Source organism: Crocodylus siamensis, chromosome 11, assembly GCF_052110815.1.
Source record: "Crocodylus siamensis isolate JL-2025a chromosome 11, ASM5211081v1, whole genome shotgun sequence".
In the NCBI taxonomy this organism is placed as follows: Eukaryota; Metazoa; Chordata; order Crocodylia; family Crocodylidae; genus Crocodylus; species Crocodylus siamensis.
Genome location: NC_143405.1, coordinates 13,792,316 through 13,808,322, shown reverse-complemented (window position 1 = coordinate 13,808,322; position 16,007 = coordinate 13,792,316). Strand labels below are relative to the sequence as shown.

Here is a 16,007-nt window from a genome sequence, read left to right as displayed (position 1 = left end):
TGGATTGGGTACCCAGAGTATCTGCTCACATGGCTGTTTCCTCATGCTGAACATTTAGCATTTCCTCTGGATAACACAGAAATGTTAAGGTATTAAATTCTGAAAAGCCGGCCTTGGCTCCGAATCGTTGCAGAGGAAATCCTAGAAGTCAGGTCTGGATTCAAGGACACTGTAGAGCATTACTCCGCCTCACTAATGACCTCAGACCTGGAGAGACCTTCCTCCCAGGGACAAGCACCAAACCTTGGCTAAATGGAGCAGGACTGAACATGCTGATTCTTGATGTTGAAACCAGCTGCACTTCAAAGCCAATCTGAGGACGATTCACAGGGTCCCCATCATTCCTGTTCAGAGCCTTTTCAGATTTAAATTAATAGGATGTGAGTCAGGCATTTCCCAGACAGCATAGTTGTCGAAATCAAGTTAAAGCATATACCAATCCCACTAGCATTCTTCTCGGTGAAACTGCAGTGGATTGCTATGAACATCAGCTAAGCAATGGGAACATCATTAAAGATATGAGTAATAAAATGCTGATCACCCATGCTGGCCTCACTGTAAGGGAACAGAGCTCACCAGTGTCTGCTGACAATGACGGCCTTTAAAGCTAAATACACTAACCTGTTCTAACCTGCCTACCTGCTGGGTTGTTATCATCTCTTTGTCAAAAGGATACACTGTAGCTGCTTAGCTGAAAATCAGCTGTTTAAACCAGATGCCCTGCTGTTGTAAACCAGCATAGCGCCAGGGAAGTCAGTGGAGCTCTGCTGATTTACGCCAACTAAACATGCAGCTTTACGTATTTTAGCTGCTAGTATCCTTCCTGCTAGGTTGACTTGTAACAAATCTCTCTCTCTCGCTCTCTCTGCAGTTGTTGAGACTGAATTTTGCAGGAGTGTGTTTTTATTAAAACTCATATCACTCTCATATCACACATTAGCATTTCATCACACTATGTTCAGGATACAAACCACACTTTTTTTTTTTCTCCCTGTTTCTTTAATAACATCCAGGTGCTGAGACCCTTAACCAGTATATTTCCTTAAAAGTACCTCTTTGGTACAAACACCTTTCTACATCTCAGGGCTTGTAGTAGTGACTTTATCCTGGGATATGTAACTTGATCCCATTAAGAACCTCCATCTATGCCATCTAACCCCCGCCCCCCAATCCTCCCTTTTCTAACAAAGAAAGTAGAAACTAATCTATCAAAGGTAGAAAGTTTAGAAAGAAAGAATAAATGAATGGATGCATGAACAAACAAACTGTCTTGAAAAATTCAATTGCAAATTGCCTTTTTTATTAAATGTACTACTGTGATTTAAGTTGGCAGCATGATGAATATTTAGATGATTATATCAAAGTCTGTTGCAGTTAATCAGTTGCACATATATAGATATAAATATATGTGTGTGTGTGTGTGTGTGTGTGTGTGTAACTCCGCCTCACTATTGACCTCAGACCTGGAGAGACCTTCCTCCTCCATATATTTGTGCAACTGATTAACTCCAACAGACTATATATCTGTGTGTGTGTGTTTGCTACTTTAAAACTTCCCGAGCTTGCATAAAGGAAGAAATAAATATAAAATATATTTAAAGCAACTGTTTTAATAGTTGCAAGCCCATTTACCTGCTAAAACTGTACAGAAGGCCACTTTTCAGAGTGAGTTGTTATATCAGGACGATTCTGTGCCACAAAGCTCAGTGCAGCACCAAGTATCTTTAGAGGAAACTACTTGCTGGTCTGAGTAGAAAATGAACAGAAACATAACCTAGGTGCTCAAATTGCAAATGAAAACTACGGCTACAGTTAGTTCTCTTGGGGTGAAGTTACATATTACCATAGGTGGTGGAAGGTAGGGGCTAATAGGGCTTAGCACCCCCCCCTCCAAATGTGGGGTCACGGTAGGGCCACAAGGCAGCCTGGCCCAGGGCTTCTGGCAGCTGCAGCAGCGGTGGGGAGGGAGTGAGGCTGGGAGGGAGTGAGGCAGGCACTGTACAGCCAGTGGGTTGGGTGTGGGACTGAGCCATGAACAGCTTGTTTGGGGAGGCACAGTCCTGCTGCTCTGCTTACTCCAGGAGGCATGCGGGTGTTTGCCCCCAGATCTGGGCAGGGCAGGGCAGGGCAGGCTGCCGCTGTGTGCTGGGCTGGGCTGCACTCAGGGTAGGCGGTGGTGGCAGTGGGAAAGGTCTATAGGGGTGGGGGCTGCAGTCACCCCAGAATTCACCATAGCCTACCCAACTCCCCTCCCAGCCCTGCTGCTGCCCATCCTGAGCACAGACCACCCCTCCCCGCCACCAGGAGGAGACTGGCGCAGCCCCCAGCCCCAGCCTGCAGCAGCATCCTGCCCTGCGCCAAGCAGATCTGGGAGCACACGCCCCCATGCACTCCCAGGACCCATGCAGCGGCGGGAGCCAACCCCCCTCCCCACACCCCCCAGACAAGCTGTGGCTTTGTCCTGCATCCTGCCCCACCCTGGCTGTGCAGGGCCTGCCCCAGCAGTAGCAGCATTAATGTTATTGTAATCATTGCTATTATGAACAATGACAACTCGAGGCGGGTGTCAGGGTCCTGGGGGCTCCATTCCCTCTGGCCTGGTGGAGCAGCCAAGGCAGACCCGCTCCAGGCCCCAGCTCTGGGCGACCCGGGTCAGTGCAGGAAGGCAGCCAGGGCCAGTGCGGGGTTGGGGGATGATGGATTCATTGGCATGGGGGAGGCTGGTGCTGGACAATGACCCCAGGTGCAGGGGAAGGGGCAGCTGCATGGGCACAGTGGGCCCCAGCCCCAATCCTATCCTGGGCCCAGGTCCAGTCTAGTCCATTCTGATCCCTGTGTGTTTCCAGCCCCAGCCCCCTTGTGCCCCGGCCCTTTTCCCTCCCCCAGCCCTTCTCCTGCAAACTTTCCTGCCTGGGGGAGGGTCCTATGCGCACACATGCACTCAGCCCCTCCCACTGAAAAATGTTTCTCCCTTTGCCTATGCATTACATTTCGATCATACTAAATCTGAGACATTTTAAGCAATGTTAAAGTTAGAACGTGCTATGAGCAGTTGAACATTAAGGGTTAATACCGTTTCTTGCCTGCACTGCTCTGACTCACCACTAGAGGGCTGGTGAGCATGGGGATGGCTAGAAATGAGGAGACCAGGCCTCTGCCCTTTGGAGGGGGGAGTGTCTGAGAAAAGTGCATCATGGGATGCTGGAGGATTACAAACTGAAGCTTCATGAAACAGACTAAAGTTATCCTAATATGACCTAAGTAGACAGTACAGAGTCAACCCCCACCTGAAGTGGTGTAACTCTGAGGTGGTCAGAGTATACTTAGCATGAGTTACTGAGCTTTATTGTGGATGCTCACATTTTAGGTTCCCTAAGCATAGAAGACCGAGGTTTTAGGTCTCCCCCAGAAAGAAAGGATCTGAGCCCACTTCTCTTACTTTTTAGCAAAGTGTCCTAATTGCTAGACCATGGGTGAACAGAATCCAGAGCATACTCTGTTGGTTGGCTTCATTGGTTTGGTGGCATTCATGTCTAATCTCCATCTGGGCACAGCCTGTTTCCTTGAGATCTCAGAGAACAATGTGTGTGGGTTCTCCACCCCAAAATGATTCATTTTGGAGGGAGGGGAAGCTGCTTTGTGTGTCTTCAAGGCTTGGGAATAGTCTGTTCCCATCCTCCCCTCCTTCTTAGTTCTCCATATCCATTTGCAAGCTGGCATTCTACTCAGCACAAGGAAGCACAAGGGAGCCCCGCACAACTCCCTAACAAATCACAGAATCATCGAATCGTAGAAAATTAGGGTTGGAAGGGACCTCAGGAGGTCACCTAGTCCAACTCCCTGCTCAAAGCAGGACCATCCCTAACCAGATCATCCCAGCCAAGGCTTTGTCTAGCCAAGTCTTGAAACCAAGGGTAGAGATGCCACCTCCTCTCTGGGTAACCTGTTCCAGTGTTTTACTACCCTCCTAGTGAGAAAATTCTTCCTAATGTCCCACCTAAACTTCACTTGCTGCAACTTGAGACCGTTGCTCCTTGTTCCATCACCTGCCACCACTGAGAACACTCCAGCTCCATCCTCTTTTGAATCCCCCCTTCAGGTAGTTGAAGGCATTATTAAATCCCCTCTCCGTCTTCTCTTCTCCATACTAAATAAGCCCAGCTCCCTCAGCCTCTCCTCATAAGCCATGTCCCCCAGCCCCCTCACCATTTCTGTTGCCCTCCGCTGGACTCTCTCCAATTTGGCCACATCCTTTCTCTAGTGGGGGGCCCAAAACTGGACACAATACTTCTGATATGACCTCAACAGTGCTGACTAGGGGGGAATCACTCTAGAGACCCAGGCTTTGCAGCAACAGAGGAAGTGTAAGCTAACGGATAGGGCTCTCAGGAAATGATTCTGTTCTTGATTTTGCCACTGATCCAATATTTCTGCTTCCCTTTCTCCTCCCAACCTCTCTCTCTCATCTATTTAGATTGTAAGCAATCCAGGGCAAGGACAATTTTTCACAATGTGTGTGTGCTGTGTCTGGCACAACAGGGTATCTCCAGGACCTCATTGTGCTACTGAATTAGGAAGAATTAATAAAAACATATATAACTGTCCCAGCTAAGGCACATTGGGGGGGGGGGAGCACTTCTAACAAATCTCAACCCAAGCTTGTATTTTATGCAACCTGACAATTGGCAAGCGACATCAAAACCCTTCCTTAGAAATGCTTGATCTGAGTTATAAGCAGAAATCCATCCTCTTCTCTGTAGGGGACACACTGCTTGGGAGCCATGAGAGTACCTACAGTTGTCCTGTTTTGATGTCTCTGGTGAACACACACATACACATGCGCATACACACAAATGTCCAGATGCACGCCAAAGCCAGAGAATAGAGCAAGGCCTCTGCCAATGTTGGGACCCATCCTGTTTTGTGTAGAGAAGAAAGCATCACAGGAGCAGCCTTCTTGGCGTTTGTGTCTTCTAAATCAACTTTGAGTTGAAGAGAGAGGCGGGAAGCTTGTTCTGAGGCCCTTGCACCTGCCATGTCACTGGGCTTATCCAAACAGTTACAGATCTGACAGCAGCTGAAATAACAGACAGGCACAAGAACTCGAGATTTTTTGACGTCCTTCTTTTGTTTACAAAATCCCAGCCCCTTTTCCACTTCAGAATCAGGCAGGAATTCTCTTCATTATCTTCTGCCATGCCGCTCATACCATTTTTATTAAATACAGAAGAAAGAAAAAGATAAAAGAGGAAAGCAGCCTATTTGTACAATCAATGGCAGTGCAAAAAAACAACGGAGGAGTCGGTAGGTCTATTCAGGATGTCCTGAAGTGACCCTATCCCCTAAGGCCATCTCTTTTAAGAAGGGCTTTTGTAAGCATCAGAGGAGATGGGAGCATGGAAAGGCCAGAGTGGCATTTCTGAGGTGTTCTTCCATGGCAGTGGAAGTAAAGAGTCATATATCTCTTTGCCAGCTTCAAGAAGGGATTCCAGAGATTGGGATGCAGTCTCACCCATAGAGCAGGATGTTGCTCATGCATTACAGTGTCATTTAACCTAGGCCCTTGGCCCAGTGCCCCCTGAGGTTCTCAGTGTCATCTCTGAGGTGCAGAGCTTTCTCTGAGTTGGTGGGAGCTCAAAGCACTCAGCATCTCTGTAAATAAAGTATCTTATTTGGATGCCTGATAGGTTTTTGAAATAATATGTGACCTTAAGCCAGTTGCTTCTTCCTGAGCCTCTTCTTCCTCCCAGCACCTTGTCTGCCTTCCCTGTTTAGACCACAGGCTCCTTTTGCTATGGGTGTACACAGTGCCTGGCAACATGGGACCTCAATGCCAATTAGAGTCATTACTGCAGTAGAAAGAACACATCGTGGTAATATTAATTGAGAGGAGTGGTGCAAACTTATTTAGGTCTCCTGCCAACACATCTTTGGGGTGGGGAGGACTGGGAGGCAGCATCTGTCTGGAGAGCATTGTCTTTCTGGGAGAGGCCCTCATTCCCATTTAAGGCTAAATAAAGACTGACTCTACATGGAAACCCTTGAAGTGTTGAAGGTGCAGCAATGCTTTGCACCCATGCTGGTGGCAGGCCATAATTTGGCCCCAAGCCCTGGGGAGCACTTGAATTTTACTAGCCTTTCCTTGAAATACTGTGTGGGCATCCATGCACTTGTAGGACCTCATCTGGGACTGGCTCTAACAAAATTCTCCATGTCATGTTTAAAGAGGAATCTTTCCCAGTTAAACCAAATTTCTCCCTCATTTATGCTATTAAAACCCCTTGTCTTTTGCAATGAGAGAAAATGCAACTACTCATGAGATATCTAGACACCTAGAGTGAACCAATTTGCAGTCCCAAAATAACAGGAGCAATCAGTTTGGTCCCAAGTTCAGAATGCCCCGAAGGGGATATACCAAGGCACTCCAAAAACCCAACCCCTGTGCTCACAAATGTACTAGCACTCAAGAAAGGGGAGCGTGTGCTTCACCCAAAAGCTATGGTCCCATAAGACAGGGGCGGCCAACCTGCAGCACAAGTGGCATGGGCAGCCTCTGGACAGGGCCAGAAACAGGCATGGGCAAACCGGGTGGGCTCCTGAGGCCTGGACAAAAAGGGGACCTGAAAATGGTAATTTTAAAATTATTATTATCATTATCTCTGACAAACAGGGGCCCAATACTAAAACTTTGCTGGGGGCTGGTAGGAGTCTAGATACGGTGCTGCCACTAGATGTGAACTATGAGAGCTCAGGGAAGAGGCAGGCAGCACAGCAGCAGACAGTGTAGGAAACAGAAGGAAGAGCAGCAGATCAGGAAGGAAGCAGAAAGCAGAGCAGGAGATTGAGGGGAGCAGAAAGCAGAGTAGCAGATTGAGCAGAATAAGGGGTTCAGCATGGCACTCAGGAAAGCTGTGGGGCTAATTTGTGACATGCCTGCCAAAAAGGTTGGTCCCCACTCCTTTAAGTCACGTCAGCTTGGGAAGGACCTCTTCCCTAGAGGAATAACTGAGTTGTTTGAAAATAATATAGCAACCGCCCCACCCCCCCCCAGGCTGAAGTATAAGCAGGGAAGGCAGTTCCTTAACTAGGTCCATTCTGAGAGACATAGGGACGGGTGAGGAGGGGTGTTAACTGAACTGCCTGCCCCAGTAAAAAGAGAACAAACAACAGGGAAGGATAGAAGGGTTTTATATCTCCACCCCTGGATGCTCACTTGCCCCTCAAGACAGCAGCAGCAGGCTTTGCAGTATTTCGCCCAGGACAGTCTAATTCCTGCTCTAAACATAGGGCTTGAGTCATTGGTTTTCAATAAGAGTACCTCCCCACGGGCGGAAGCCAGAGCAATCAATACTCCTTACTAAGTTCTCGAAAAGGTCATTAAAAGACCATAGATATAAATTTAAAAGAAGGGTGGTTCACATCCTTAACACTGAAGATGCTCTTCACTCTCACTTCCGTAAGCAACGTCATATGAAAGAGGCATGCATTGGACCTAGCTGACAGCAGGTTGGAAGGGACGCATTAGCGTTAATAGTATTCCATCAGATTGGATGGAAGGCAGAAGGGAATATAAGTAGTCAAAAACATGCTTCTGTCAATGCTAGGAACAGAGCTGGTCTTGTTGACATCTCCAGTTCTGCATGCGGTAACATCCATCTGGGTGCTCAGTGTTAATTTTTTTATCCATTCGCAAGCACACAGACATGGGATGTCTTCTGCTGCCCTTAGGACTCATGTCCATCCAACTCGCATTGATAACCGCAGGAAATGCAGGGGTGCATGTTCAAGCGGAGAGCATGCAAATTGCTAAAACTTCTCTTTTTGAGGGAGTGAGGAGGCCAGGCCCAGCTTACAAATCCAGGCCTGTGCTGCAGCACTGTAGTTATTGCTGCTGCTTGAACTATTAATGAGCAATTATCTTGGTTAGTAATTTAGCTCCATTTGTGATTAGAAGATCATTGGTGAAACAAGCCTGATGCCTGTAAAAGTATTCTCTAATCGTAAATTTTTTAGACAAGATTTCGACTAGTAATTTTCAGCTTTTGATGGCTTTGAACAATTTGCTTTGAATATCTAGGGCCTGGTCCTATTTTCTCTTGATTAGTGTAAATTTGGATTCACTTCACTGAAGACAGTGGATTGACACGGGGGGAAAGAAAACTGGGGAAGTCAGAGACATATAAGGCCCTTGGTTTTACTTTTTGTATTGTATGATTGATCAATTGAGTTGCCTCTTATAAATGACTGAAACATTTTAAGCAGGAGATTGAAAAGCTATAGACTCCTGGGATAAGAGTTTGTTGTAGGATAATCCTTCATGCTAAAATTAATGTAACTTTTAGGATTCACTGACAAACTAATGTATTCCTGGTGTTCATCCAGATACTCACAAACACGAATAACAGACGCTAGCAACTGTAGAAAACCGTAATATTTGCAAACTGTCTTCCTTACTATTCAATCAACTGTTCTAGTTGGTAAAACAGTAAGAAATACCACTTTTGGAGTGGTTTAACTCAACTGAGTGCAGATTTCCCTGATTTACACAACTGTGGGAACAAAATCAGTCTCATGTCTTTTAAATGTGTATTCTATACATTACCAACTGTACCAAATTATTTCTTATGAACACTAACTGTAGTTATTTTGCAGTTAGTGTTCATAAGAAATAATTTTGTTTACAAGTTAATTTAGAATGTGCAATGTGATTGCTTAAGGCATTCCTGTTATATGAGTTGTACCGTAAGTAAGAAACTAGTAATCTCATCAATTTGAATATCTTATTAACTACACTGTATTGGTAATTAACCTGTAACAAGGTTATGACTTTCTTCTTGTATGTAATAGAATCATAGGAAATTAGGTTGGAAGGGACCTCTGGATGTCATCTAGTCCAACCCCCTGGCCAAAGCAGGACTATCCCTAACTGTATCATTGCAACCAAAGCTTTGTCTACTCAGGTGTTAAAAACATTTAAGGATACAGATTTCACAACTTCTCTGGGTAACCTGTTCCCATGAACCCCGGCATGCCCAAGGAGGCAGGGGGAGCACAGCGACCGCCCGCAGGCGGGGGCAGCGGTGGGGGCGTGGTGGCGATGAGCAGGGAGCTCCCACTGGTAGCTGCAGCAGTGTTGGCAGTGACAGGGGGCGAGGGTGGCGGATGCTGACTGCCCACGGGCATCACCGGCAGCACTGGCAGCGCTGTTCACAGGGGTTGCACCGCCAATCTCAGGGGGTGCACGTTAATCCATGTGCACTCCCTACGTATCACCAATGCCTGTTCCAGTGTTTTACTACCATCCTAGTGAGAAAGTTTTTCCTAATATCTAACCTAAACTTCCTTTGCTGCAACTTAAAACGATTGCGTCTTGTTCTGTCATCTGCTACCCAGTGAGGACACTCCAGCTCCATCCTCTTTTGAACCCCTCTTCAGGTAGTTGAAGGCTGCTATTAAATCCCCTCTTAGTCTTCTCTTCTCTAGACTAAATAAACCTAGCTCTCTCAGCCTCTCTTCATAAGTCATGTGCCCCAACCCCTAACTGTTTCCGTTGCCCTCTGCTGGACTCTCTCCAATTTGTTCACATCCTTTCCATAGTGGGAGGCCCAAAACTGGACATAGTACTCCAGATGTGGCCTCACCAGTGCTAAGTAGAGGGGAAGAATCACTTCCCTCAATCTGCTGGTAGCACTTCTACCAATTCAACCCAGTATGCTGTTAACCTTCTTGGCAACAAAGACACACTGTTGGCTCATAATCAATTTATTGTCCACTATAACCCCCAGATACTTTAGTGTATCTAATACTCCCCCCATTTAGATATCATCTGCAAACTTATGAGGGTGCACACCATCCCATCTTCCAGCTCATTGATGAAGATACTGAACAAAATCAACCCCAGGACTGACCCCTGGGGCACTCCACATGATACCAGCTGCCAACTAGACATCGAGCCATTGATTACTACCTTTGACACTCATGATCCAGCCAGTTTTCTATCCACTTTGCAGTCCATTCATCCAACCCATACTTCCTTAGCTACCTTAAAAGAATGCTGTGGGAGACTATATCAAAAACCTTGCTAAATTCAAAGTATATCATGTCCACTGCTTTCCACACATGCACAGAGCTAGGCATCTATAAGTTTATCAAGGGTGACCACCAGGATCTGGGGGAACATTTGTTCACCAGAGCGCCCCATGGGATGACGAGGTCGAACGGTCACAAACTCCTGCAAGACCGTTTCAGGCTGGACATAAGGAAGAATTTCTTTACTGTCCGAGCCCCCAAGGTCTGGAACAGTCTGCCAGCGGAGGTGGTTCAAGTGCCTACATTGAACACCTTCAAGAGTAAATTGGATGCTTATCTTGCTGGGATCCTATGACGCCAGCTGACTTCCTGCCCTTTGGGCAGGGGGCTGGACTCGATGATCTCCCGAGGTCCCTTCCAGCCCTAATGTCTATGAAATCTATGAAATCTCATCATAGAAGGCAACCAGATTGGTCAGACTTTAATAGATATATACATATTCAGGTTTTAATCATACAGGAGCTGTTTCCTTGCTTCTGTCTAGAAGGAAATGTACATTTTTCTGATAGTAAGAGGGACAGTAGAGTCCAGTTCCTAGAATATTAGAGCAAGACTTGAGAGAAGTGGGCTCCATTTCCAGTTGTTCCACTGAATTGATGGGTAACCTTGGTCAAGGTACTTCAACTTTCAGTTTCTAAGTTGCCCCAGCTATAAAGAAGAGATAGCATTACTGTCTTCACATATAAAGCACATTGAGATATACTCATAAATAGTAGTATATTACAGCCAGAAGACATTGTATCAATATTATTATTTTACTGCCAAGCAACAATTTATTTCTCATTTACAGAAACAGCTGATAAATAGTTTACAGCCCTGCATAAATATAAAAATATGCCACTATTTGGAAATTCTAACCCAAGGTTGACTATGAATATTCAGCTCAGTTACCCTGAGTCTAATACAAGGATCCTAGCTCCTACTGCTTCGACCTCAGTATTTTCATTCATGTAGCCCACTACTCAGTCTCATCCTGTCCTCTCTGCATAAATACCTAAAGTTACTGTACTAATGATTATTTATCATGGAGTCATTCCAATACAACTTCATTTTAATCAATTGGTAGATTTCCACTGGCTCCAGCAGAAGTTGGGTTGAGCCCAGAGTTGTACGGAGAAATAATCAATGTTTGTAAAGCACTTTGAGATCCTTCAATGGAAATACTGCATGCTTCAAGGGCAAAGCATTATTTTGGCGTGCCACATATGTAGATACTTGTATATTGCTTTATTCCAAACAGATTGAGGTGTGGTTTTCAGCCTGTCTTTCATGGTTTCCTGGTTGAATTTGCATCCATAGAACTCATCTTCAGATTTGTACCCACAAAATCAATTGTGTTTGTAAATCCGTAGCACAACAAATTTAACCGCTTGGGTTGCTCCAGCATTCAAGCAGCTCTCAGTTGCAACTACTTGTGCTTGCAGTTGAACTGCATATGGAGAAAAATGGTGAGTATTCCCACATAAGAGCTTTCTGGGGGAAAAAAAAGAAAACCTGATCAGACCCATATAACCCCACACTGGTGCTTCAAGAATTTTCAAGGGACCTGAATTAAGAAAACTTTTTGAGTAGCTCCTTTTTAGTAGCTCCTTTTTAGTAGCTCTTGAGTATTACTTTCTTAATTACTTTATTGAAAGTCTCAAATAATATCCCCTCTTGCATTATAGGGAGGTGAGTGACAGTACCACATACACATACCAGGTTGTCGTCGTTACGGGGACAACAGAGAGTGAACCTTCCCCTGCACTCGTGTACATCTCTGGAAGTGGATACTGTGGAGATGGGATTATCCAAAGGTAAGTAGGCAGTAGATGGATAGGTGAAACCATGGTTCTCCCAGTGATCTATAGTTTGGGTTCAGAAAAGAAGTGACTGCCTTTTCTATAATAACTTCAACTGTGATAAATGGTGATTTGCTGTCTGTTATAGTGTATGATGACTCTCAGAGGGAGTGTGTTAACCAATGATCCATGTATCTATTATCAAGATGGTATTAATTTTATAGGTAAAATTATCGAGATAGCAGAACCACTCCTTCCCCCCCCATATGTGTATAGACACATATACATGTACATATACAGTCCTGTATAAGTTATTTAGGTTATCTATACATTAATATATATAATATATCTATGTACATTATATATATGCTACATATACATATGCAATTAGTGTTAATTTCTGACAAAAAGGGGGGCTGTTCACTACATCTTCGGTGTTGTCATTAAGTGAGAAGTCCCACGTGGCCCGGCAGCTGGTGGACATTATATTCAGTTGCCCTATGGGAGGCCAGGTTTCCAGGGCAACTTCTTAGCATGAGGTTTCTCTGTAGGCCACTAGAACTGGGATACATTTGGAAGTGACAGATTTGGGCTCCGAGGGACAATGTTAGGTATTGCAGGTTCTCCATTAACTCCTCCCTCTCACCCTCTGCCCAGGCATGGCCACTAGTTATAAAAATAATCATTACCAATTGCATTAGGATTTATTATTTTTACCATATTTAATTTATAGCTCATCAGCCACCTGCTCAAAGCCTCCAGGCATTTACAAAATTTAATTAATTAAAGGACAAGAATAGCTACAAGTGAAGGCCCAGTCCAGCAAGCATTGTCTACTGGGTGCAGTGCTTCCTGTCTAGTCAATGGAACTCAAAGTATCAAGGGCAGAACCTGGCAGTAAGTGTTTGCCAGACCAAGCACTAAATCACTTCATTCAGATAAAATAGCCACATCAGTGAAAAATGTGGGGCATATCCACTCTCAGTCATTGTATCAACTGTGGCTTTGCCACAAGTCCTGAGTTAGGGTCTGTGCAAGGCTGAACTTCCCCAGGAGCAGACCAGGAACGAGGTTCTCTCACAGTCTTATCCTCCATTGTCCCACTGCTCTGACCAGGGAAAATTACCTGTGCCCACCTGTTTTATCATGTTCAGGTTTCCCCTATCATGCTGGAAAAACTGTCCTTGGTGGTACATTGTAGGGGCCATGCCCAGATCCTATCCATACCCCATCAACCTTTCTCCATCCCCAGCTGCCACCTGTAACTTGTCCAGCCAGCCCAGAGAAGGGGCCTCACACCTCCTCATCCCCCACTTGGCAACTGCATTGTCCAGGTCACAGTCTGGCCCTTTGACTATGATGAACCTCATACATTTCTCCCTTCTCAGGCTTTCGTCTCATCTTCTAGGTTGTTCTCTTTCCCACACCTGCTGGGTCACCAACCACAGCAGCCATCAAGGAAGTTGCCCATATCCCAACCAGGGGATAATAGCGGCATGTACATGTGAGGGAGGTAGTGGGGAGGAAGCAGACTTATAACAGTAGAACTATAAATGCTGGGGATATGTGGGGATGGGGACGGGGACAGGGGCGGGGGGTGGAGTGAGGAGGCAAGGGTTTTTAGGGTCAGACCACAATGGAATGCTCTACAATAATGAATTAAGCATTTTGGGGTTATGAGAAAGGAACTGAGGGAATGCAGAGAGCTTATACATTCAGCCATTTTTCATCAGATTCCTTTTGTGCATGTGTCCTGCCTGCAGAGACTTGGGGGAAGAATGCGATGACATGAATAAGATCAACGGTGATGGCTGCTCTCTCTTTTGCCGGCAGGAGTTATCCTTTAATTGCATTGGTAAGTCTGGTTCAGAGCTCTTTCCACCCAGGGTGGGCAGGAATAAAAAATCAGCAGCAACCCCAGTGACTGGCCAGTGAGTTTCTGTGGAGGAGAGAAAGAAGGTGGAATTTGTGGGTTTAAAAGGTGAATGCCCTCCCCAGCTACTAGTCAATCGGATGAGAAATTGGTTTCAGTGGTGTTGTAAAAGCCTTGGACTTTTTAACCTAGTCAGCCATTGTGAGCCTGATCCAAAGCCCATTGAAGTTGGTGGGTGGTTTTCCATCAACTTTGATAGGCTTTAGATCAGGCTGCCTGAGAGGATATCAACTGATCCCTTCTAGTAAACAGAGGAAAGAGTGTGAGGGGAAGGGCCGGGGAGAAGAAGCAGGTCCAGCTGAGGTCACACCTCTTTTGAGATGCAAATCGATATCTGAGGATCAAAGGTCCAGCTAATCCCCTTTTTCGGAGGTGAAAACTGCTTAATCAGATTTCTTTTGCAAGCCTGCTTTGCCCTGATTAGCAAGGACTATAAACACAATGGCCGGAAGATGCTCAAGCTGTCAGGAGAGGGCAGGGTTGCAGTTACAAGCTTTACATATTTATTAAACATCTCCTGAAGAAAGCTGGGCAGTGGGGAGGTGGGCAAGTGAAGCCCCGTCTATGCTACAGCATCTGTGTTATGCTCCTGTATCATAGAATTGCATTATAGCCTAGGGCTGGGATAGGCCTCAGTTAGAGTTTGGAGTGGATGCTTTTTCGAAAAGCACTTCCTGAATCTAAGAAATTAGGGTACAAATCACAAAAAGACCCCAAATTTTTCTCAGAAAAATGTTAAGTTCTGGTTCTGTCCAGAATGACCAAGAGAGAAATCTACCTAGCCATAGTCTATCTAACATGCTGAAGAATTGTCTATAGCAGCCTCCATCATATGACCTAAGGCCATGATTCAGCAAAGCACTTAAGCATGACTGTAGCTTTTAAGTAGGGTCGGAGTACTCTTGTAGCCATGATAGTCCAAGAAATATGTGAGAAGCAAGGGGTTTTGGTGATACCTTTTATTGAACCAACTGTGCAGCTGGTAGAGATGTTAGACAAGCTTTCAGGTACAAAGTACCCTTCCATTTGCACTCAAAAGTTTGTCTAACATCTCTCCCAACTATACAGTTAACCCAGTAACAGATATCACCAAAAAACCCAAAACAATCCTTGTAACTTTAAGCAGGTGAGTAACCCTGTTGGAAGTCAATGGGAATATTTGTATTAAATTGCAGTACTTAAACCTGCTGAAAGTTATGCACTTCTCTAATCAGTTTGTAGAGTCAGGGTCTCAAAAATGAAAACGTATTTCTTGTGATATTTTTTCAGTCCAAACCAGAAATGAAATAATGAAAAATGCTTTTTTATCACAGCTCCATGGCTTGTCTCAGACTATATAGAAGTTTGGAGACACTCTGTCTGCCAACCATTTGTGCAAAGAGCACAATAAAATACAAATCAGGTGTTCTTATTTCAGTATAAAATGAAATAGTTTTTCCGTCTTGCTTCTAGTTTGTTTTGCCTGTAAAGAACAGGTAGTTTTCAGAGCAGGTGAAACGCTGTTCACTTTCTGTAAAGCAGGAATAAAGTGAAAGTTTATGTCTTTGCAAAGAGTCTAAGTTAAAAAGAAATCAAGAGAGAACCCAGTTGTTTCTGAAATGTGGATTCAGTAGGAATCTGAAAAAAACAGACTAAAGTCAATGGAAACAGGACAAACAGGCCCAGCTCCTGAAAGGTATATAGACAACTCAATGGGAGCTCGTGTTGTAATACTATTGAGGATCTAGTTAGGCCCCGTTGACTTTATGCCTCAGAATCACTAGCAATGAATACCATAAGAACCTGAAGAGATGCAACATCTGTCTTTCAGACAGTCCTGATTATAAAGCCTATTTCAACACACGATAAAATCTTATCAGAAACCACTAAAACATTGGGGAGACTGTATTACTATGCATATATCAATATTTAGGAGGAAGTAGGAAGTTACTGTCTTGAAAGCCTGATAACATCAAGCTGGATCTGTTATGTTTTGTCAAATAAAACTCTTCCTTGACCTCAGTGGGACATATTGCTTGAGAAATGATTATGTGACTGGACCATAATTCAAGAAATGAAGAATAAAATATGTAAATTTCCTCTGAGTTTATAAGACTACCGCACACTATGGCCCTCTGAAATAATAAATAATCATTTCACATTGTATCATTTTCATATTGATACTCCTTTTATAACATTTAGCTCTCTAAGGCCTCAGTAAATAA

At 44.7% G+C, this 16,007-nt stretch overlaps 1 protein-coding gene across 3 annotated transcripts in view; it reads left to right on the top strand.

The window, feature by feature from the left end:
* PAPPA (pappalysin 1) overlaps positions 1–16,007 on the top strand; it is a 238,127-nt gene that overhangs the window by 111,584 nt on the left and 110,536 nt on the right. For all 3 annotated transcript variants that reach the window (XR_016438474.1, XM_090021909.1, XM_090021910.1), the window contains exons 8-9: positions 11,757–11,885; positions 13,634–13,725. Coding sequence is in view for 2 of the 3 variants with exons in the window: in XM_090021909.1 (XP_089878035.1) it covers positions 11,757–11,885; positions 13,634–13,725 (221 nt within the window). In the remaining variant the exon portion in view is untranslated. The remainder of the gene's footprint in view (positions 1–11,756; positions 11,886–13,633; positions 13,726–16,007) is intronic.